A 23,113-nucleotide genomic window follows, 5' to 3' on the forward strand; every position below is an offset into this window, starting at 1 on the left:
TCCTTTGGCTGTCTTGATTTGGAGCCCTACTGTTCCAGATCTTAGCCTTCCTCAGAATTGGGATGACAGGCATGGAATGCCCAGTTCTGTGTTGGTTGCTTGGCTGGCCTCAAACCGTGGTCTTGCCAGGTCATCTCAGCCGTGTGATGTAGCTCGGGGCAGCACCTGTGTGATGTCTTGTTAGGTGTTTATAGAACTTCTCTAGGTATTCTTGTCAAATCATCCCATTTATTATTGCAGAATTCCAATTTCAGTATTTTTTGAGTTGGTCCTAAGATTAGCTCACAGCTGGTGCTGTACGCCTTGAGCCATACCTCCCTCTAGGATTTTTTTGCTGGTTTTGTTTTGTTTTTTTTTAGATAAGAATCTCAGGTTGTCTGTTGGGCTGGCTTTGAACCATGATCCTCAGATTTCATCCACAGGCTTAGCTACATTGTAAAGTCCTGTCCAAAACAAAACAAAAGATCTGTTAGCTATTTTGGCCTAGGTTCTGTGATCTTAAAGAAGAAACACTTTCAAGCTGGGTACCTGTAACTCAGGAGTCTGAGATCTGCAGATCAAGCCAGCCTAGGTAGGAACCTATGAAACTCTATATCTCCAATTAACAAGTAAAAGTCCCAGAAGTGGAACTGTGGATCAAGTGGTAGAGCCCTAGCTTTGAGCAAAAAAGCTCAAGGACAGCACCCCCAGGTCCTGAGTTCGAGCCTCAGGATTCACATCTACCCACACAAATAAAGGATAGACACTGTCAGTCAGTGGCTGCGGCTCCAGTACTGGGGATGGACTGCTGCGCTCTACCCCAGGCCTCAGATTATCTTATACAACCTCTTCACTTGCTGATTTACAAGAATTCCTGCTAAATATGGCCTCATCCATCATGTGCATGCATTAGTTAAACCTCACAAATGCTTGAAGCGTGTGGAAGGAGGCGATTCTACTTTTCACTTAGTCTGCATTGTGTATGGTTCTTTGCCTTAGTAAGGAGAATGGATACCTTTTCATGTCCCTGACATGTGCTTCTAAGAGGTCAGTAGCTGCCTGTTTTCTATGATGTCCCAAACACATTGCAGCTGTTAAATCAGTTGCTTTGCCTAGTCATGAATTCTGCCAGTTCCAGCCAGCTGACCCTTAAAAGCGGCCAGTACCCCAGCCCTCTGCCTCTGCCTGTGGGCTGGCCAATAGAAGGGAAGTGTCTTCTGTCTGAAGCTGGCTGAAGAGCTCTTTGCTGGCTTCTAACAAGTGGCCAACCTTGGGTGTTAGAAAGCAGTTGACTCATCCTTGTTTTCATTCTCTTTCTACTGCTCTGTCTTGCTTTCTCTGCTATAAGAAACAGGTAACTTCAAGTAGGTCTTCGTCTCTTTACTCACGCAATACTAACTTATAGCCAGTGGTCTTTCCTAATATTTTGAATAGGAAAGTAAAGAGAAAATGGATCTTTAAGAGTATTTGGAGGCTGGGAATGTGGATTAGTTGTAGAGTGCTTGCCTAGCATGCATTTCGATTCCTGAGTACCACATACACAGAAAAGGCCGGAAATGGCATTGCGGCTCAAGTGGTAGAGCACTAGCCTTGAGCAGAAGTTCAGGGACCGTGCCCAGGCCCTGAGTTCAATCCCCAGGCCTGGCATGCACGCATGCACGCATGCATGCATAAATAAATAGGATGAGCAAAAGGTTAGACAGTCGTCTCCCCCTCATAGTTTGCTGTTGACGGGCGTGTGCTGCTGCCTGTGTTTTAAGAGTTCTCCGTGGGGAGCTCTTAGGACACGTTTATCTTCTTTGGAACTTCATGTAGTTGGTCTGATACATAAAGCAGCCAAGACCATCAGATCCTCCTTGTTGCCGTTGATAAGTTTGTCAGCTCTCAAGCCACAGTTCTGTATACATTCATGTATTTTTGTCTGGGCCTTATGGGTAGGCCTCAGACATTCCACAGCTACCTGGAAGACATTATCAACTACCGCTGGGAGCTTGAGGAGGGGAAACCCAACCCCCTGAGAGAAGCCAGTTTCCAAGACCTGCCTCTTCGTACCCGCGTGGAGATTCTGCACCGCCTCTGTGATTACCGGCTAGATGCAGATGATGTCTTCGATCTACTCAAGGTGCTTCCCTGAAAGCCCTTTCTCTAGAGCAGTAAAAACCCAGTAGTTGAGAATGGAACTTTGAAATCAGAGCCTAGACACTGTCCCTAAGCTTTTTTGCTCAAGGCTAGTGCTCTACCACTTGAGCCACAGTGCTACTTCTATCTCTTTCAGTGGTTAGTTAGACATAAGAGCTCTTGGATCTTTTTTTTGGGGGGGGGGTGGTGGTGGTGGTAGGAATTTGAACTAGGGCCTGGACAGTGTCCCTGAGTCCTTTTTGTTTTGCTCAAGGTTAATGCTTTACTACTTGAGCCACAGTTCCACTTCTGGCTTTTTGGTGGTTAATTGGCGATAAAGAGGCTCATGGCCTTTCCTGCCTGGGCAGGCTTTGAGTCGTGATCCTCAGACCTCAGCCTCCTGAGTAGTTGGGATGACAGACATGAGCCACGGATGCCCGGCTGGCAAGTGTCCGGCTCATACAGGATTAGAGCTGGTGATGACTTCTAGTCCTTTCTTGGTCCTGTCATTTAGAAGTACTCTTCGTTCAGGACTCCAGCCTAGGTCAGGCCCTGGGGTAAATTGGGAGTCTCAGCTGGAGCAGAATGTTGCTGTGGGTTCTGACTGAGCTGCCATAGTGGATCACACGGGACAAAGCCTTAGAGCATCTTATCCTACCCACTACCTTTTGTGTAGTGTGTACATCTAAGCCAGGTAGCCAGACCATTCATTGGAATTCCTTTTGGTTTCTCCATTTTTGGAGGGGTGGGAGCCATGGTTGGGGTAGGGAACATTTCAAGCATTTCTATATCTTGTTCTTCGAAGAAGGTACCCCCATCCCATTCTGTGTTTTATCTGCCCAGATGGAAAAATGATATCCTGTACTTGGCATTTTGAAACAGGTGATAGATTCGTGTATTGAAGTTTTCTTCCATTTATTTAGTTCATTGTTTTCCCCAACCCTCCTTCCTTTTCTGCCAAGGGTTTGGATGCAGACAGTCTCCGTGTAGAACCTCTAGGGGAAGACAATTCAGGGGCCCTCTACTGGTATTTCTACGGAACACGAATGTATAAAGAGGATCCGGTACAAGGGAGGTCTAATGGAGAACTCTCCTTGAGCAGGTAAAGTCTTCAGTGTCAAGGCTGTAATAGCTACTGTAAAAATGTCTTTAAAGTTAAACGCATCAGTGCTGGGTTGTGGCTTAAGCCATAGAGCACCACTTTGCAAACCTTACGCCCTAGGCTCAAACCCTGATACCACACATACATGAAAGAAGAAAGCTCATACAAACAAACAAATTGACTGTATCAGCATTCTTGAAGGGAGAGTAATTTCATACACAAATAAAAAGGAGCAGAGCACCAGTAGCTCACACCTGCGATCCTAGCTACTCGGGTGGCTGAGATCTGAGGATTGCAGTTTGAAGCCAGCCCAGGCAGGAACTTTTATAAAACTCCACGAGGGAAGTAGTGCTGTGGCCCAAGTGATAGAGTGCTAGTCTTGGGCAAAAGAAGCTCAGGGACAGTGCCTGGGCCCTGAGCTCAAGCCCCAGGATTGCCCCCCCCCCCCAAAAAAAAAAAAAAAAAAAAGGAATTGCTCCAAAGTCTCTGCCAGAAGGCTGTGGTAAAAGGAGAATGTATGAAGTTGTTGGTGAGATTGCTGGGGAGTAGCAATACCATACCACAGACTTGACTTACATAGCAGGACTTTCTTCTCAGCAGCGTGAACGCTTGCCTGTAACACGCTTCGTCTTTGATAGTCTGTTAGAGTGAGGCAGAACTGTAGCTAGCTGGCTGAACACTTCCTGAGGAAGACAGGCTGCCCTTGACTTAGTCATTTATTTATTTATTGTGGGGAGTTCCTTACTGCTAGAAGCAGTACTTCTTGTTAGGAGGTGTTAGCTTTTAGAGCTCACTTAGTTTTGTTTTTTTTTTTTAATATATTTTTATTGTGAAAATACTGTACAGACGGGTTACAATTACATGGGTAAGATAATGAGCACATTTCTTATCAAGCATTGTAGCCTCCTCCTTTGTTTCCCCTTCCAGTCCCTTCCTTCGTACCCTCCCACCCCCCATCTCCCCCACCAAAGTTGTAAAGTTCGTTTTCTACATAACGACTTGTACATCTCCTTGTTGCAGTGGGTCCTCCTGTATCCCTGTTTTTACAATTTGCTTTTTCCCTTCCCCTCCACATATACCAACATCATATATAGTGAAAGCAGGGGTTCTACCATGGGGGAGGGACATACAAAGCAACAAAGACACAATCTTATACATACGTTAGAAACAATCGCATGAAAGATCTCTCTCTCTCTTTTTTTTGTCAGTCCTGGGGCTTGAGCTCTAGGGCTGGAGAGCTCACTTAGTTTTTAAAATTTATTTTTAATAGTTACGCAGACAGCTTCAATTCCGTAAATCAGACTATGGGTATAGTTGTCATCCCTACCATTCTCCCCTGTCTTTCCCCATTCATTTTTACTTTGTGCCAGTCCTGAGGCTTGAATCCGGGGCCTGAGAGCTCTCCCCGAGCTTTTTTGCTTAAGGCTAGTGCTCTACCACTTGAATCAAAGTCCTACATCCATCTTTTTGGTGGTTAATTGGAGATAAAAGTCTAACAGACTTTCCTGCCCGTAGTAGCTCCAAAATGCAATCCTCAGAGCTCAGCCTCCTGAGTAGCTAGGACAACAGGCATGAACCACTGGCACCTAGCATTTTTTATTATTTAGCATTTATTTATTATTTATTTCCCTACTAATATTGCAAAACGTTATTTTTCTGTGGGTTCTACATTTTAATAATGGATAATAATCTGTCCTTTTCCTCTTCTAAATGATTGTTTTTTTTAAGTGTGGCCAGAAATTACAGTTACTAACAAAATCTTACACAATTCATCAGTTCTGTGCTAGAACATTTCTATTTAATAGTGCTATTTCTTAGGGAAAATGAAAAACAAAAAAATGTCTCAAGTGTTCCTGGAAAAACAGGAAAAAGAAGAGGAAGGCCCCCAAAACGGAAGAAACTACAAGAGGAGATAATAGTGAGGTAAGAAAGAAAGCCTGTGGACACTGTCTTTTCAGGCTGGAACCAACCTTATTTATTTATTTATTTATTTATTTATTTATTTATTGTCAGCTGTGGGACTTGAACTCTGGGCCTGGGCGCTGTCCCTCAGCTCTTCAGCTCAAGGCGAGCGCTCTACCACTTTGAGCCACAGCACCACTTCTGGTTTTCTGGTAGTTAATTGGAGATGAGTCTTACAGACTTTCCTGTATGGGCTGGCTTTAAATGGTGATCTTCAGATCTCAGCCTCCCCTTAGTAGCTAGGATTACAGGTGTGAGTCACCAGCGATTGGCTTATATTTTCTTAATTTAATTGCATTTAGTAAAGGATCTGATCTATCACTACAAATCTGTGAGGTCTTGTTCTTAAAATTTCTAGTAACAAGCTGGGCGCTGGTGGCTCATGCCTGTAATCCTAGCTACTCAGGAGGCTGAGATCTGAGAATCGCGGTTCAAAGCCAGCTCAGGCAGGAGAGACCGTGAGACTCCTATCTCCAATAAACCACCAGAAAACCGGAAGTGGCGCTGTAGCTCAAGTGGTAGAGCGCTCGCCTTGAGCTGAAGAGCTGAGGGACAGCGCCCAGGCCCAGAGTTCAAGCCCCATGACCGACAAAAAAAAAAAAAAATTTCTAGTAACAAAGTACACAGCTTCTTTGCACTAAATTTAGAAATTCTAACTCATTCTAAATGCACTTAGATTTAGTAGATCAGTCAATCAGAATTTGATTTGTTAACTTCCATTAGTGTTCTTTTTTCTTTCTTTTCTTCTTTGTGCCAGTCCTGTGGCTTGAACTCAGAGCCTGGGCACTGTCCCTGAGCTTCTTTTGCTCAAGGCTAGCACTCCTCAGTGCCACTTCTGACTTTTTCCTGTTTATGAGGTGCTGAGGAATCGAACCCAGGGCTTCCATGCATGCCAGACAAGCACTTTTCCACTGAGCCACCTTCCCAGCCTCAGTATTCTTAAATGGTGAAAAATGTGGCTAAAGTGGAGTTGTGTTTCTGACAAATATCCTAGTCACTTGTCTGCACATACAGCGTCTGGCCTCTATTCAGAAGCTGTTTTAATTACTCTTTCTCCATTACCAACCATTAAAGTCCCATAGCACACATAGCTTAATGCTGCCCTCTACTGGCACCTTTTTATTTTTTGTTTTTGCTGGTCCTGTGGCGTTAACTCTGGGCCTGAATGTTGTCCCCAAACTTCTGTGCTGAAGGCTAGCATTCTACCACTTGAGTCACAACTCCAATTTTTTGGTGGTTAATTGGAGATAAGTATCTCATGGACTTTACTGTCTAGGCTGGCTTTGAACCGTGATTCTCAGATCTCAGCCTCCTGAGTAGCTAGGATTTACAGGTATGAGCCACCATTACTTGGCTCTCCTGGTGCATTTCTTATCTTAATAACTTTGCAGCTGGAGCAGTGTTTAAATATTTTAAAGTTTTGGGTTGGAGGTATGGCTCAATTGGTAGAACACCAGCCAATGAGCAAAACCTCAGGTACTGAGTTCACATCCCAGTCTCTCAACAAAAAAAAAAGAAAAAAAATTTAAGAGAAATTTAATTCCAATTTTAGATTTTATTTAAGTTATAATATGTAAATTTACTAGCCACATACAGGTTTTAATAGCCACAAATAGTTCCATTTCAGACTTACAGCAAACTATCCTGTTATGAATGCTTACAAAAAAACAAAGAACCCAGAGTTCCTTCTTGTCTTCGGGATGTTGGTTAGCCATTGTGATACGATGTTGTGTATTTTGTAATTTAATCCGATGTGCCTGGTGAGTTAGGAACTATTAACAACCCCCATTTCAGGAAAGTTAGTTTTCCTGAGGGAGGTCCCATGCAGTCCAGCTTCCCAGCCCACGTTTGTAGTGGTAGATAAGGTAAGGGTAGCCCTGAACTGGGGAGGGGAACATGGAGCGCCCAGGGCTCTCTGGATACAGCTGTTAACAACACTTAGTGAGTTAATGTTTCCCTGCGTATTGAGGCTGCGGGCACCTGTGTCCCTGCACTGCCGCTGAGCAGCTGCCCCCTCACAGGTATTCTTTTTCCTTCATATATGGAGTCCACATTCTGGGGAAAGTATCAAGCAATTTTGCACTTGCCTTTTTAAAACATTTTTTAATATGCCACATCATTTTCTTATGTTTCAGTGAAAAGCAAGAAGAAAACTCCTTAGTCTCTGAGACACAGACAAGAAACGGTAATGACCCTTGTGGGTGTTAAGACTCCCCCTGATTCATGTCTGTTATGATAGTGATTCTTTTTTAATCATGCAGAGATCTTCCCTCCCTCCCTCCTTCCTTCTCCCCCTCCCTCCTTCTCCCCCACTCCCAGTTTTGTTCACCATTTTTCGTCGTGTACCCATCTCCCCCAGTCCACGCAGTTTAATGCCAGTACTAGGCTACTCACAAGTGTCCAGGAACCTCACATGTGGTGAACAAGAAGCTTCTCTCTGTAACGTCAGTGTTTTATGACATACTGCTTTCCTACTTAGATTTTAACTCTGTTATCCAACTAGCATAAATTTTGGGTGGGAAATTGCTTACAATATCACAATATAAATGATGTGAAAGCATAAACTTCTGCAAAAGCTCAAACTCACACTTTTTTAAAGAAAAGTAAACACATTTAAGCATTTCTTGGAATTAAGCTCATTAAAGCCACAGTATTTAGGTTTGTGTTTTCTCTACACATTGTTTTAGTTGTACACAGTAACAGGAAGGTAAGTAAGTATACATTATCACCTGGGCCTGGTGATATGTGTACACACACACACGCACACGCACACGCACGTGCACGCACACATAATCCTAGCACTTGGGAGGCTAAGGATGTCAGCAGCTCAAGAGCAGCCTCAAGATCTCACCTCAAAATAAAAGAAGAAAACATCTGGGGTATGTGTGTCAGTGTCTTACACCTGTAATTCTAGCTGCTCAGGAAGCTGAGATCTGAGGATCTTAGTTGAAAGTTAGTATGGTCAGGAAAGCCCGTGAGCCTCTTATATCCAATTAACCACCAAAAAGCTGGAAGTGGAGCTGTATCTCAAGTAGTAGAGCACTAGCTTTGAGGGAAAAAGAAAAAGCTCAGGGACAGAGCCCAGCCTCTGAATGCATATCCCAGGATGGCTACTCCCCTGCCCTTCTCCCTCTCCCTCTCCCTCTCTTTCTCTGTTCTCTGCTGTCTCCTTTTAGTCATGACCCCGCAGGGTAGTAAGCAGGAAATCATGACAGTGAACCACCCTTGATTTTTAGGGTCCCACAGACCTGGTCAAGGCTCATGGTGGCTTCTGTGCCAGACGGAAGAGGAGTGGAGACAGGTCACCGAGAGTTTCCGAGAGCGGTCCTCCCTCCGAGAACGGCAGCTCTACAAGCTCCTCAGTGAGGACTTTCTGCCTGAGATCTGCAACATGATCGCCCAGAAGGTATGTCTTCCTAGGGACAGGCCTGTGGACACACGCCCGGAACCGGAGGAGGCTGGGGTGATGCTCTGGCCTTCACGAAGGCCTGCGTTCCTGTCCCTCACCAGGACGCTGAATGCCTTTTCACAGCAAGATGAGTGGAAAGAGAAATGTGGGTGAATACTCAGTGTGTATGCATGAAAATGGAACCAAGAAACTTGACGGGCAGGGGCCGGATAGTTTTGGGGGGGATGATAGAAGGGGGTGACTGTTTAAGATGTATTATATACATACATGCACATGTTACATTGAAACTCCCTTATACAACTGTTGAACATAATTAAAAGAATTAAAAAAAAAGGGCTGGGGAACTGGGCGCCAATGGCTCAGGCCTATAATCGTAGCTACTGAGGAGGCTGAGATCTGAGGATCATGATTTGAAGCCAGCCTGGAGCAGGAAAGTCCCCATGAGACTCTTATCTTCAATTAACCACTCAAAAACCGTAAGTGGCACTGTGGCTTACACAGTGCTTGTCTTGAGCACAAAGAAGCCCAGAGACAGCTCCCAGGCCCTGAATTCAAGCCTCAAAAAAGGGGAGCCTTGGGGCTGGGAAGGTGGCTCAGTGGTACAGTGCTTGCCTAGCATGCATGAAGCCCTGAGTTCAATTCCTCAGTACGACATACTGAAAAAGCTAGCAGTGGCATTATGGCTCAAGTAGTAGAGCTAGCCTTGAGCAAATGAAGCTCCGTAACAGTCAGTGCCCAGCCAGGCCCTGAGTTCAAGCCCCAGGATTGGCCAAAAAAAAAAAAAACCTTTGTTTTAGAGGGAGGAAGCCTGGCACTGGTGTCTTAGGCCTATAAATCCTAGCTACTCAGAAGGTTGAGATCTGAGGAGCGAGGTTTGAAGCCAGCCCATGACACACTTATTTTCAGTAAACTACTTAGGAAAAGCCGGAAGTGCCACTGTGGCTCAAGTGGTAAAGAAAGCAAAAGATGCTCTCATGGACCGTGCCCAGGCTCTGAGTTCAAGCCCCAGGACTGGCACCAAAGAAAGAAAAAAGAAAAAAGGAAGAGGTAAAATAATGAATAGATGCTTCTAAAAGTCTTGTCTGTGAAATTAAGATAAAATGGTAAAAGATAATTGGTTTTCAAATGAAGAGGTGTTACTTTTGTCTAAAAAGAGGAAACTGGAAAAGCAGATGCAAGTTTAATAGGTGTTTATGTGAACAAATTGCAGAAACCTTACCTCCATAGGGTCTTACAGCCTATGATTAGCGAGTAATCACTATTTGAAGAGTACATAATTTCAAAATTCTTTGTTTTGACTGTGGGTGTCCCCCCCCCCCCCCCATTTTTCTTTTATCTAAGACCTAATTCAAATGATGCTTTCACTCATTGGCTGGTGCTCTACCAACTGAGCCACGCCCCCCCGTGTGTGTGTGTGTGTGTGTGTGTGTGTGCGCGCACGCGTGTGCGCGTGTGTGTCTGCACGTGTGTGCGTGCGCTCATATGTATATATGATGGTCCTGATGCTTGAACTCAGGGTCCAAGTGCTGTCCCTGATGTTTTTTTTGTTCAAGGCTAATACTCTACTACTTGAGCCACAGTTCTACTTCTGGCTTTTTGGTGGTGAAATAAAGATGAGAGTCTCAAGGGACTTTCTGGCCTGGACTGGCTTGGAACCATGATCCTCAGATCTCAGCCTCTTGAGCAGCTCAGATTCTAGGTGTGAGCCACTGTCACTTGGCTCTGTGTTGCAACGATGAAAAATGTCTTGTCAGACGTAGCAATTGAAACATCAGCAGAAAAGAATATGATGCGCACATTAGACAACATTAAACTAACATTTTAAGCAGTAGAAAGGGGAGGCAGGCACAGAGACTGGGTTCCTGGTAAAGGGTTTATTCAGGTAGTAGTGTGTGAAGAACTGGGAGCTTTTCTTCAGATACACCTGAATCATGGTTCCACCCTATTCTGTTGATCCCTTGGAGAAGATAGGTCATATTTCTGAGATTCATGTCTGTTTGCCACCTGCAGTGTGCTGTCTTCATAGGAAGTCTGGTGGGTATTAAACAAAAGAACTTACGTTAGTGTACATAGCACTTAGGAGGCATGGAGTCTCGTGCATTGTTTGATGATGATGATGATGATGGGTAACTGATGAAGAATCTCAATTGGAAGGTAAACCCACATTTCTTAATAAAATAAAGACAGAAGATTTGATACATCTCTGGAGGTATGTTAGTAAACTGGAGAGAATTAAGGAGGTGAGGCCTTTGAGCATATAAAAATGTTAGTGGCCGGGAGCTGGTGACTCAGGCCTGTGATTACAGGCTACTCAGGAGGCTGAGAACTGAGGATCACAGTTCAAAACCAGCCCGGGCAGGAAAGTCCGTGAGACTCTTATCTCCAGTAAACCACTAGAAAACTGGAAGTGGCGGTGTGGCTCAAGTGGTAGAGCGCTCACCTTGAGCTGAAGAGTGCAGGGACAGCGCCCAGGCCCAGAATTCAAGCCCCCGGACTGACCAAAAAAAAAAAAAAGTGATACAGAAAGTAGTATTTAGTCTAAAAGTTGTGTTTGGGACAGCTCTTAAACATTAGACCTTAAATAAATTGGTTTAGACTGTGTACACAAAAGGTGACAGTATGTATGTCAGGACACTCCTCTGTGCCGAGAACAGGATGGTCTTCCTTAGTCACTCTTCTGTGATGTCACAGTGTTGGAGTGAAACTGCTGTTGGCTTTTTGTGCTATTAGCATGGTAAATCGATGTGCTAAGTCTGTGTTTAAAGTTTAAGAGATCTTCTCTTAATGTCTTGAACCTTATAAACTGCTGGGGTAGCTTTTGCGGAAAAGGAAGAAGGTCACAATACTTTGGATCTTGTGATTGAATTTACACAGGACACCCCTCCCCTCAGAAAAGGTGTCCAAACTGCTGACCCTTTCCCTTTGCAGTGTGCCTAAACCATATGAACTATTCCTTACTGTTACTCTGTTGTTTGATGACTTACATCATTATAACTTGAAGAAGTCTTGAGAATTCTTGAGAGGAAGATCAGGATTCCAGAATGTGTCCTGTATTTGTTGCATTCATGGAAGTTGTTGGACTATCTGACCGAAGGCTCTTGTCTAGCAGGCTACAAGGTGGCTCATCCACCAGAACTCCACAGGCTGCATGCACCTGCTAATACAGTGTCAGCTAGAGTGCACGCCTAGGTGTAGATCATCTCCGAAGCTCCTCCTTTGAGATTTCCCAGAGTGGTCGCTTTCGGGCTGCTCAGTTTTCTCAGCGTTCTTCGCAGATGAGCTTTCTGATGTCTCCTTGCTGCGTCTTCTTCCCACTTTTACTCATTCTGGACTCTGCTTGGGCAGCTGCCCTCCCTCACTTCTTCCTACTGCCACTGACTGACCTTTAAAAAGGCTTTCTGCTTCCAGCTGCCTTTTTTTTTTTTTTTTTTGTGATGCTGGTCCTGGAGCTTGAACTCAGGGCCTGGGCACTGTCTGTCCCTGACTTTTTTTGTTTTGTTTTGTTTTGTTTTTTGGTCAAGATGAGCGTCCTGCCACTTGAGCCATAGCTCTGCTTCTGGCTTTTTGGTAGTTTATTTTGGAGATGAGAGTCTCACGGACTTTGCTGTCAGGACTGACTTCAAACTACAGTCCTCAGATCTTAGCCTCCTGAGAAGCTAGGATTGTAGGCATAAGCCACTAGTGTCCAGCTTCTTAACTGCTGTTACTGTGGTAAGACAGAGCTTTACCATTTGTGTGAATTTGGGTAAGGTACCCAAAGCTGGCCTTGAACTTGGAGTCTAGACATGTACTGTTGTTTTGTTTTTTTTTTAGTCGTGGGCCTTGAATCCAAGACCTAGGCACTGTCCCCAAGCTCTTTTACTCAAGGCTAGTGCTCTACTGCTTTGAGCCACAGCGCCACTTCGAGGTTTTGATAGGGACTTTTCTGTCTAGCCTGTTTCTATCTGCAGTCCTCACATCTCAGCCTCCAGAGTAGCTAGGATCAGGCATGAGCCATCAGTGCTCAGCGGAAAAATGTTCTTAAGATTAATTTTTTTTTCTTTGGTAAAGGTTGTCATGGGAGATTCTTGGCTGTTTTGTTTAATATACTGAGCTTGTAATGTTAATGTGCACCCTCATCCTAACTACTGGCCGGAGCATAAGGAGAGCAGGATTATGGTCCAAGCCTGTCCCCTCACAAAAAGGAAGACCTTATCTCAAAAATAGCCAGCACAAAAAATGCAAGAGGCATGGCTCAAGTGGTAAAGAACCTGCTTACCAAGCTGAAGATCCTGAGCTCAAACCTCAGTACCACCGAGAGTGACAGTAGTAATTTATTGGCTTAGAACCTGGCATAGCTAAATGCTTGTTGTCCTGATCGTCTTACAGATCGTCACCATTGGCGATTTCCTCTGTGCCTCCGCGGTTCTTTTTCTACCGGTGGCAGCGGCAGTGGCTGAGAGCTCCCTAATCTGTCTATCCCTTTCTTTCCCTCACTTCTAACTATAGGGAAAGCGTCCACAGCGCACAAAGGCAGAGTTGCAACCTAGGTGGATGTCAGACCACCTGTCCATGGACTCCATCAGACCAGAGGTGAGTGTGTGTGCAAGCAGAGAGACAGAGAAAGGGCAGCTCCCTTTCACGTAGCTTTTGTTTTCACTTCTTTATTTTTCTTCATTTAAGTCTCAAAAACTTTATTAAGGATTTTTGCATGTAAGGCCCATTTCTGTAAAGAGAATATGGAAATAAATGGTTACATCATAGTCTCATCTCCTTGAGTGATAGGTACATCCAGTGGCTAAGTTGTAAAAATAGAGGTAAAAAGTTTATGGACGCAAAGCAAAGAAGGAAGGATTTGGGCAGTGCTTGGCCTGGGCTTGGGGGTGGCTTAGATTCTGGTAGTTGGCGGGGAGAGTGGTAGAGCTGAGCGCAGTCTCTCCGTGGCAAGGAAGCACACGGCATGGTAGAGAGCCGTGTGTGGTGCATGCAGCTGGGCAGGTACGGTACGTGGTAGTTAGAGTGCAGATTAGGGCTCTCCAGAGTCTCCTGTTTATATCTTCAGTAGGCACAGAAGCAAGTTGCCATTTGCTTTTGGAAGAATGCTCTCTGCTTACTCCATATACAGTAAATGCTTTTTGGGGGGTGGGAGGGAGGGTGGCTCGTGGGGGTGGAACTCTGGGCCTGTGCATTGTCCTTGAGCCCTTGAGCTCAAGGCAAGCACTCTACCACCTAAGCCACAGCACCACTTCTGGTTTTCTGGTGGTCTATTGGAGATAAGAGTTTCATGGACTTTCCTGCCTGGGCTGGCTTTGAACCACAATCTTCAGGTCTCAGCCTCCTGAGTAGGATTATAGCCATGAGCCACTGGTGCCCAGCCTAAGTAAATGCTTTTATAAGAAAAAAACGGTGGTACTAAATAGTAGTTACAGCAAGAGGAAGTAGAATTTTTGCTGTTTGAAATATCTAGAATGGAGGAGATAACCTTTGGGGAGAAATTGTTTCCTTAGAGAATGGTAGGAATGGAAGAAGCTAGTGAATAATAAATAAAGAGGTAGGCCAGTGAATAAAGGAATGTCTTGAGTGGTCACCATTTACCAACCTTTTGGGAAATTGAGCAGTGAAAGCAAATGAGAAGTAAAGAAAGCTGGTGTTGTGGTAGATGTTTGTCAGAGCCAGAGGCAAGACAATCCTGAGTTGGAAGCCAGGATCGCCTACATAGAACCAACCAGTCTTATTTCAAACAATAGTGGAAAGGAGAGTTCACAGTTGGTCCCTATTTGGTACAGTATGGGCCTGAAATGGCTGTGAATTGGAATGGGATGGATATGCTGTCTCTCTGCTGAGATGAATTGCCCAAGTGACAAGGTCTTGTCAGAAAGTCTGTTGCTCACATTTCTCCTAAGACATAAGGGCTTAGATAAACAAAGACAGTTCTCTTGAAACACAGGAAATTTTTTGTGTTTATAATCAGTCCTATGAGTAGAAAGCGTATCAGATGGGAGTCTGAAGGACATTGTTAGCTGAAGAAAATGGGTAAGAAATGGGTATTACTAAGAAAGTTTCCAAGCACCATCCACGACTAATGAGTCGTATGGTTCCGTGTTTTCCTTTCATGACATAACCTTTGAGGTGTGAAGTGACTTTGATCTAGCGCCACACTGTGGGGAGAGAAATTTCTGATCTTTTCATTCACTGAGATTGACCAAGTGGAGAGGTGACTGGGAAAGGATTTAGGTGGCCGGTGCAGCTCTAGGAGAGCCGAGCAGGGGGATGTGAGGTGAAGAGGCTGAGCAGGCCATTTCTTCCCAGCCCGCTTCTTGCTCCCAGGAGACTGCCTTTGTGTTGGCAATCCTGCAGTGCCTGCTCTCCACCTCCCTCCTTTCCTCTTCCCATCAGGGCCACTGGCTTGTGAAGGGCCAGCGGGACCAGCCGGAGTTCTCAGGCGTGTTTCTTTTGCTAGGTTCTCCCTTTCCCCCTTTTCCCTCGATAGTCAACACCTCCTTGAACACTGCTATGGGGGCAGCTGTTTGTTCAGATTTGCCCATAATCTAAGTACCCTGGAAGATTCTGCTGCAAGCAGACGTTGAGCATCAGACAGCGACATTTCTTCTATTTTGGTAGGGTTTATTTTTAAAATTCTGCTATTTAGCTTGAAATACAGGAACCACAGTACGTAGGAACACAAACAATACTTGAATACCTGTTTAAGAATCAGATGTTTTGGAGAAATCTTAATGATAACATGAGCTTCCAGAGCAGATAAATTTTCAGGCCTTTTAAGCACATGACCACCCAGGGACTACAGTGCCTCAGAAGACCTTTTAATGTGACCCCTACGGGGAAGATCAGTGAAGGGGCATGGTCTCTCTGAGCCTGAGGATTAGGGGTGCTGAGTGGGGGTGGAGGGAGGTGGGAAGCGGGGAGGAGCCCAGTGGACCAGCCGGGTATCTTGCAGTGAGGAGCCAGCACTGCATTAACCTGAGAGAGGTTTTAGTTCACAGGCGTTTAGAGGGTTCCACAATGATGTTTCTAATTAGCCTCTCATTAACACACCCTCTTGATTCTAGAAGGACTTTTTCTTATAGAGCATTTAAACACCAATCCCTGTTCCATTTGCAACTGGCTTTTTACATGGTACCATTACATATTACTTCACACATACCCTTTTTAAATGATAACCTAGCCGGGCTGCCTCTTAATCGAAGAACATTCATTAAATAGAAGTAAAAAGAATTCTGGTTTGCTATTGTATGGTATAGTGACTGCAGCTAGGGTTTGTATATCATATACGGTCAAAAAGAATTTTTTTGCTTTTGTTATTGGCCATGAATGATAAATGTCTAAGAAAATAGTTACGTTTAACCTGACGACAGAATATATCTACGTATACTAAAACATCACATAGCACCTTGTTGTTACATATGTTTTGGTGACTATACTGAGAATTGAACCTAGAGCCTTTTAGGCAACCACCCTATCACCAAATGCATCTAGAGTCCTTCCTTGCCATTCTCCCCCTCCTTTTGTCAGTCTGGGCCTGGGCACTGTCCTTCAGCTTTTCAAAAAGCTCTTCCACTTTGAGCTATAGCACCACTTCTGGTTTTTGGTTAATTGGAAATAAGAGTCATGGGAGCTAGGCGCCGGTGGCTCACACCTGTCATCCTAGCTACTCAGGAGGCTGAGATCTGAGGATTGTGGTTCAAAGCCAGCCCAGGCAGGAACGTCCGAGAGACTCTTATCTCCAATTAACCACCAGAAAATCAGAAGTGGTGCTGTGGCACTGTGATAGAGTGCTAGCCTTCAGCTGAAGAGCTGAGGGACAGTGCCCAGGCCCTGAGTTCAAGCCCCAGGACTGACAAAGAAAAAAGAAAACTTAGAATATCAAAAAAACTTCATGATATATAATTGAGGAATCATTGCCATTTACAGCTACCCATTTGCTTCAGACCCTTTTTGGGTGCATTTATTACAAACAGATCTCAGTGAACATTTCTGTACCGTGTGTGGTTTATTATCTTCTGTGAGTTGCGTATTTGTTTTCAAGTGGGGGTCTGTTAAGAGTTCTTTACGTGTTTGCAGTGTCTCTTTGTTTTGTTGAGTGGCTGTCCTCCTTCCCACCCTCGGCACCTGAGCGTGGCTAGGTGTGTGTGGAACGCTTCAGGGCAGTTCTTGTGTTTGTTTGCAGGTTAGGTCTTCAGTGGTATTTTTTCTGTTCATAAGTGATTGATTTGCATTTCCTCAGGAAAGAAGCTAATCTTGGGGGATAGCTGGGTAGAGTGGTTGTATAGCACTCCGGAGACCCTTGACCCAGGTTGGGCCCCCAGAACCAGAAACGACCCCAAACAAATGCTCGTTCTGTTTAGTATACCCTGTAATGGTAAAGGAAGAACGGAAGAATATTTCACAGATATTTCAGAATATTTGTGGCGACAAATGTACACATACATTGTAAGTTATTTAAATAAATTGTGGTCATTTAAGATGCCCAGTTTTTTTTTTCTCTTACTTTTGTGTCCAATGTGAAACTGGTGTTCTTGTTTATGTGTGGTTCTGGGGTCAAACCCTGGACCTTCCTGCATTAGGCAAGGGGTCATTTGTTTTGTTAGAATGAAGTAACTCCATTGACAAAGCTGTTTTCCTCTTTGTCACTTTCATTTGATGTCTTACACACATTGTCTGGGAATCACTGTACAGCTGTCTTGCTTTGGTCTCTGTGATTTGGTGTATGATACGTATTCAGGCTGGGATACAGGATTGCTGGTGGGATGCTAGGAAGAGGCTCACTGGCGTTTATTTAGGAGGGCGATGGCGTCTCCCAGGTAACTGTCCTTTGCCAAGTGTAGAAGCACACCAGTTCCTAATCATCGTCTGCCTGCCTGGGTTGTAGGGAGATGGTGGTTTTAGGACTTTGTTCTGTGCAGCCTGCTTACGAGTGCAATGTTAGATATACAGTCAGTGATAGTTTTTAATTTTTATTCCTCTCTGTTTATTCTAGAGTTTTACTTTGCAAGCTCTTTTAACATGAGGGTTAAAGTGGTAAAGTGACTTTGAGAAATCTACTTCTAAACTTTCTTTAACCACAAAAAACAACCCCCTTACCTCCAAAACAAACAAACCAGGCTGGGCACCGGTGGCTCACGCCTGTCATCCTAGCTACTCAGGAGGCTGAGATCTGAGGATCATGTTTCAAAGCCAGCTCAGGCCGGAAAGTCCGTGAGACTCTATCTCCAATTAACCAACCACTAGAAAACTGGAAGCGGTGCTGTTTCATGTAGTAGAGTGCTTGCCTTGAGCTGAAGAGCTCAGGGACAGCGCCCAGGCCCAGAGTTCAAGCCCCGTGACCAACAAAGAAAAAAAAAAGTGGTTTCCTTGTTAAATACAATTTGTCTAAATGGCGTTGCCATTCTTTGCCCTTTGAGGTCCTCCCCTGTTTACATTAACTAGTCAGGGCAGGATGTTGAAGTCAATAACTTGCATCTTCACTCTGCTTCGCGTTTGGTCCATTGACTCTACACCGCCTTGGCTCCTCACAGGGGACTCCTGTACTTGCCAGGATAGAGAAACAGAAGCGCAAGGAGGAGGAAGAAGAGCGTCAGATTCTTCTCGCCGTGCAGAAGAAGGAGCAGGAACAGATGTTAAAGGAGGAGAGGAAGCGGGAATTAGAGGAAAAAGTCAAGGCAGTGGAAGGTATGTGAGACTTCCTGCCCCGTCATGAGATGTACACGCGTGAGGTGAGGCCGCCCACATCCAGGTGGGGATGAAGCCAGGAGTTCATGGTTCACCTGAGCTTTTGCTGATCAGACTCCTGCAGTCATACACATACATGAAAAAGCCGAAAATTCTGAAGTACCGATCATAATTTGTTCCATACTTTTTGGGGCAGGCGGGCGGGCAGGACGAGGGGTTGACCTCAGGGCCTCACACTTTCCAGGCAGGTGTGTTTGCATGTGCGTTAATCCTGGGGCTTGAGCTCAGGGGCTGAGCACTGTGCCTTTTTGCTCAAGGCTGGTGGCCTACCATTTTTGAGCCACTGTGATTTCAGGCTAGTGGCTGTTTAATTAGAGATAAGAATCTCACGGAGGCCCAAGAAGGTGGCTCAGTGGTAGAGCACTTGCCTTGCATGCATGAGGCCCTGGGTTCCATTCCTTAGCACCACATACGCAGAAAAAGCCAGAAGTGGCGCTGTGGCTCAAGTGGTATAGCGCTAGCCTTGAGCTGAACTGCTGAGGGACAGCGCCCAGGCCCAGAGTTCAAGCCCCATGACTGGGGGGGCGGGGGATGGAGGGAGAAGAATCTCACAGACTTTCCTACCTGGGCTGGCTTCAAACCACAATTCTCAGATCTCAGCCTCCTGGGTCGCTAGGATTATAGGTGTGAGCCACTGGCACCCGGCTGCTTTAATTATTTTAGCCTCCAGCCACAGTCCTCCTAGCTGTACCTGCTGTGTGGCTGGGATGACTGGTGCACACAACTACGTTGAGCTTGTTTGTTGACATGAGGACTTTCACCTTAGTTGGCTTCAAACGCAGTCCTCCTGAACCCCACCTTCCAAGTAGCTAGGATTACAGGCTTGAGCTCCCTCCTTCTTCCAGAAATGTAGTTATTGCCTTTGGACATTACATAAGTCTCTGTTCCTAAGTACCAGGATTGGAACTGAGCAGAGAAGCAGCCCTGATCTGTTCGAGCATCATAAACTCCATGTCTAAGGCTCCTGAAATGCAGTGTACACAGGAACAGCTAGAATTGTTGGGGGAGGCATTTCCTCTTCACACGAATTGGCTTCTTTAATAGTGCCAGTCGAACCAGGGTTCTACTTATAATCAACAGAGTTGTTTATGACAACCTTGGGATTGGTAGAACTAGCTAGCTTCTGTGGGTGCCAAGAGTTCTGGGGTTAGAATGTGGTGTAGAAGACTCTTCAGTATAACACTGTAGCCCCTTGCATCCTCTTACTTGACATCAACAGTCACCATGTGCAGAAAAAGTGCTGGTACAGGTATGGGTCTCAACACAGGGGGAATGCCTGCTCACCCCTCACCCAGTACAAGTCCCAGGCCAGTGGCACAGCTCCCAGCCCACAAAGGTCTGCCACGCAGCCCTGTGCCTGTCGCCCCGAGACAACCACAGGCAGGCGAGATTGGTATGTCTGCCCTGCCCTTCCCTTTTGCAACTTATTTGGCCAAGTAGGGAGTAAGTCAGGCCTCAGTTGATTGATAAAGGGAACCATGCAAGAGTTTTCTTTACAGTGACAGGTTTGTCTGAGCAACCATTCTGTGCCAGCACCGTTCAGAATTCAGTAATGACACAATAAATCATTCACTTTGTGGTGCTCCCATTCGGGTGGTAAGAAGATGGAGAATGATTAATGTCAGGTATCACTGATGCTGATAAGCTTTCTGAAGGAAAGGAAGGCAAGTTTGTGTAAGGAGTGACGCGTTCAGAGTGACATGTGCAAAGGATTATGCTGAGCTTCTGCGGAGCCAGCAGAGGTTCCGCAGGCCTCTCCAAGGGGAGATGGCTGGAGGAGCGGGGTTGCAAGCACAGTGCTCACCGTCACGTCCGTGTTCCCTCTAGATCGTGCCAAGAGGAGAAAGCTCAGGGAAGAACGGGCATGGCTACTGGCTCAAGGCAAGGAGCTTCCCCCCGAACTGTCCCATCTGGACCCCAGCTCTCCCATGAGGGAGGAGAAGAAGCCTAAGGACCTGTGAGTAGTAATGGCAGCAAGCCTTGTCACAGACCTGTCTGTGGGAGCATGGAGAGACCGCAAAGAACAGGAGTGGGTGTTAAACCCACGGGCCCCCCGCATCGCCCATGGGCACACAGATCCCCTGCCCTGCTCTGTCACAAGCACAGAGACCCTCCTCTACAAAGCTCTGTTACGCTGAAGAAACTAGAATCGGATTACTTCTAAGAATCTGATTATTTTGAAAGTACAGAGAACGTCTTTTTAGTTTAGAAGAGTGGAGATTTTTTATTTTTGGGGATTAGCCTCTCCTCCCAGTATCTTTCCATAACCTTCTGGCTTGGAACTTGAGATCCTTCTGCCGCAGCCTCCTGAAGGCTGGTATCACAGGCATTCCCCACCATGCTCAGCAAACAGCTTAACTGTTTCTGTTTTTACTTCCAACCAAGCAGGATGGCACGTGTGTGGAATTCCAGCACTAGGGAGACTGAGGCAGGAGAATTGGTCATTCAAAGCCTGCTAACCTCCTGTCCCCACGGAAATGAGAAAGGAATGTGCTGATGAGTCTCTTGAATTAGTTTAGAGATGGGGAAATCTGATGACCTCTCTATTGCTAAGAGATGATGGTGAATTAGTGCTAATGTGTTGTCTTACAATTCACAGCTTTGAGTTAGATGACGACTTCACTGCCATGTACAAAGGTGAGGACCCACCCTCCATACCCGGGCTCTGATTCTGAGAACCTCCTGTGTGAGTGTGCGTGGATTGCTTTTCTCTTGTTTCTTTCAGTTCTAGATGTGGTTAAGGCTCACAAGGATTCCTGGCCCTTCCTGGAACCTGTAGATGAATCGTATGCCCCTAACTATTACCAGATTATTAAGGTATGTTTGAAATCTTCATTTAGTATCTATTTTGCTGGAATTTTCGTTTGCTTATCTATCGTTCTCCCTCTCCCCCTTCTTCTCCCCCTCCCCCTCCTCTTTCCCTTCCCCTTCTCCCTCCCTACCCCTCCCTCCCCCTCTCCCCCATCGAGCTTGCATTCTCTTTAATGCCCCCCCCCCCCCCCGCCCCTTCCTTTTCCCCTCCCTCCCTCCGTGCCTCCTTTCCTCTTTCCCTCCCTCCTTTTCTTTTGGGGTTTGAACTTGCTCTCTCACTTAAATGTCTTTGCTCAAACCTGGAGCTCCACCACTTGAGCCATGCCCTCCATTTCTGGGTAACTAGAGATAGGAGTCTCTAGGGTTTGTCTGTCTGTGCTGGCTCTGAGCGTTGATCACTTAGATGAAAGCCTGCTGAGTAGCTAGGATCACAAGTGAGAGTCACTCCTGGTGATGGTACTGGGGATTAGACTTGGTAGGCAGGCCCTCTACCACTCGAGCCACACACACCTATGCTCCTCGAGTTCATTTTGTTATGATTTTCTCTTCCCTCCTGGTGGTACTGGGGTTTGAACTGGGTGTCACGTTCATGTGGCTGCTTGCTTGCTAGGTTGGTGCCCTGCCACTCCCATCAGTTTTTCGTTTTTTTGTTACTGGGGGTGGTCATTGTGGAGCTTGAAGTCAGGACCTGGGCACCATCCCTGAGCTCTTTTGCTCAAGGCTAGTGCTCTAACCACTTGGAGCCACAGCGCTGCTTGCAGATGCTCCACCACTCTCGTTTGTCATTCTTACAAATGATACCATTCTCTTAAGCATTTTGTAACGGCATGAAACCTTTGCTCCAGAAGTGCTGAGTGATGTTCTATTATGTCTTCTATGTTAGATCCCCATGGATATTTCAAGTATGGAGAAGAAATTGAATGGAGGTATATATTGTACCAAGGAAGAATTTATAAGTGATATGAAGACAATGTTCAAGAATTGTCGAAAATATAATGGGGAAAATAGTGGTAAGTGAGGAATGAAGACATGCTGAATACTGTTACTATCAGATTAATATACCTTCAGCTGGGGACCAGTGGCCCATGCTTCTAATCCTACCTACTCAGGAGGCTGAGATCAGAGGATCACAGTTGTGGCAGTTTGAAACCAGCCCAGGCAGGAAAGTTTGTGAGACTCATATCCCCAGTTGAGAAATAAATTAATTTATACACCCCCCCCCCCCCCAAATTACTGCTAGAAATAATATGGTCAAAGCTAGGCATTCTTTTTTTTTCTTTTTTGGTTGGTCATGGGGCTTGACCTCGGGCTGGGCGCCTTCCCTCAGCTCTTCAGCTCAAGGCGAGCACTCTACCACTTGAGCCACAGCGCCACTTCTGGTTTTATGGTAGTTAGTTGGAGATAAGAGTCTCACTGACTTTTCCTGCCTGGACTGGCTTTGAAACACAATCCTCAGATCTCAGCCTCCTGAGTAGCTAGGATAATGGGCATGAGCCACCAGCACCCGGCCAAAGCTGGAAAACTGGGCATTTTTGTTTTCCTCTGGGGCTGGGCGCTGTCCTCAGCTCTTCAGCTCCAGGCTAGTGCTCTACCACTTGAGGCATAGTGCCACTTCCGGCTTTTTCTGTGTATGTGGTGCTGAGGAATGGAACCCAGGGCCTTATGCATGCAAGGCAAGCACTCTACCACTGAGCCACCTTCCCAGCCCCATGCTGGGCATTCTTTTTTTTTTTTTTTTGTCGGTCGTGGGGCTTGAACTCTGGGCCTGGGCACTGTCCCTCAGCTCTTCAGCTCAAGGCGAGTGCTCTACCACTTGAGCTACAGCGCCACTTCCGGTTTTCTGGTGGTTTATTGGAGATAGGAGTCTCACGGTCTTTCTTGCCCAGGCTGGCTTTGAACCGTGATCCTCAGATCTCAGCCTCCTGAGTAGCTAGGATTACAGGCGTGAGCCACCAGCACCCGGCTTGCATTCTTGAAAGGCTAACTTTGACTACATAACAAGACCT

At 45.7% G+C, this 23,113-nt stretch overlaps 1 protein-coding gene across 2 annotated transcripts in view; it reads left to right on the top strand.

Moving 5' to 3' along the window:
• The window catches only part of LOC122101668 (cat eye syndrome critical region protein 2), an 80,233-nt gene that overhangs the window by 42,864 nt on the left and 14,256 nt on the right, over positions 1 to 23,113 (top strand). The window contains exons 3-13 of one of the 2 annotated variants that reach the window (XM_042672141.1): positions 1,918 to 2,101; positions 3,060 to 3,199; positions 5,018 to 5,122; positions 7,297 to 7,346; positions 8,398 to 8,567; positions 13,059 to 13,142; positions 18,083 to 18,236; positions 20,124 to 20,253; positions 20,896 to 20,933; positions 21,022 to 21,113; positions 21,991 to 22,117. In XM_042672141.1, the coding sequence (XP_042528075.1) occupies positions 1,918 to 2,101; positions 3,060 to 3,199; positions 5,018 to 5,122; positions 7,297 to 7,346; positions 8,398 to 8,567; positions 13,059 to 13,142; positions 18,083 to 18,236; positions 20,124 to 20,253; positions 20,896 to 20,933; positions 21,022 to 21,113; positions 21,991 to 22,117 (1,274 nt within the window). Of the gene's footprint in view, positions 1 to 1,917; positions 2,102 to 3,059; positions 3,200 to 5,017; positions 5,123 to 7,296; positions 7,347 to 8,397; positions 8,568 to 13,058; positions 13,143 to 18,082; positions 18,237 to 20,123; positions 20,254 to 20,895; positions 20,934 to 21,021; positions 21,114 to 21,990; positions 22,118 to 23,113 lie in introns of those variants that run through there. The other variant, XM_042672142.1, reaches the window with a different exon arrangement.

This window comes from Dipodomys spectabilis, unplaced genomic scaffold, assembly GCF_019054845.1.
Source record: "Dipodomys spectabilis isolate Male_0828 unplaced genomic scaffold, ASM1905484v1 ptg000671l, whole genome shotgun sequence".
NCBI lineage: Eukaryota > Metazoa > Chordata > Mammalia > Rodentia > Heteromyidae > Dipodomys > Dipodomys spectabilis.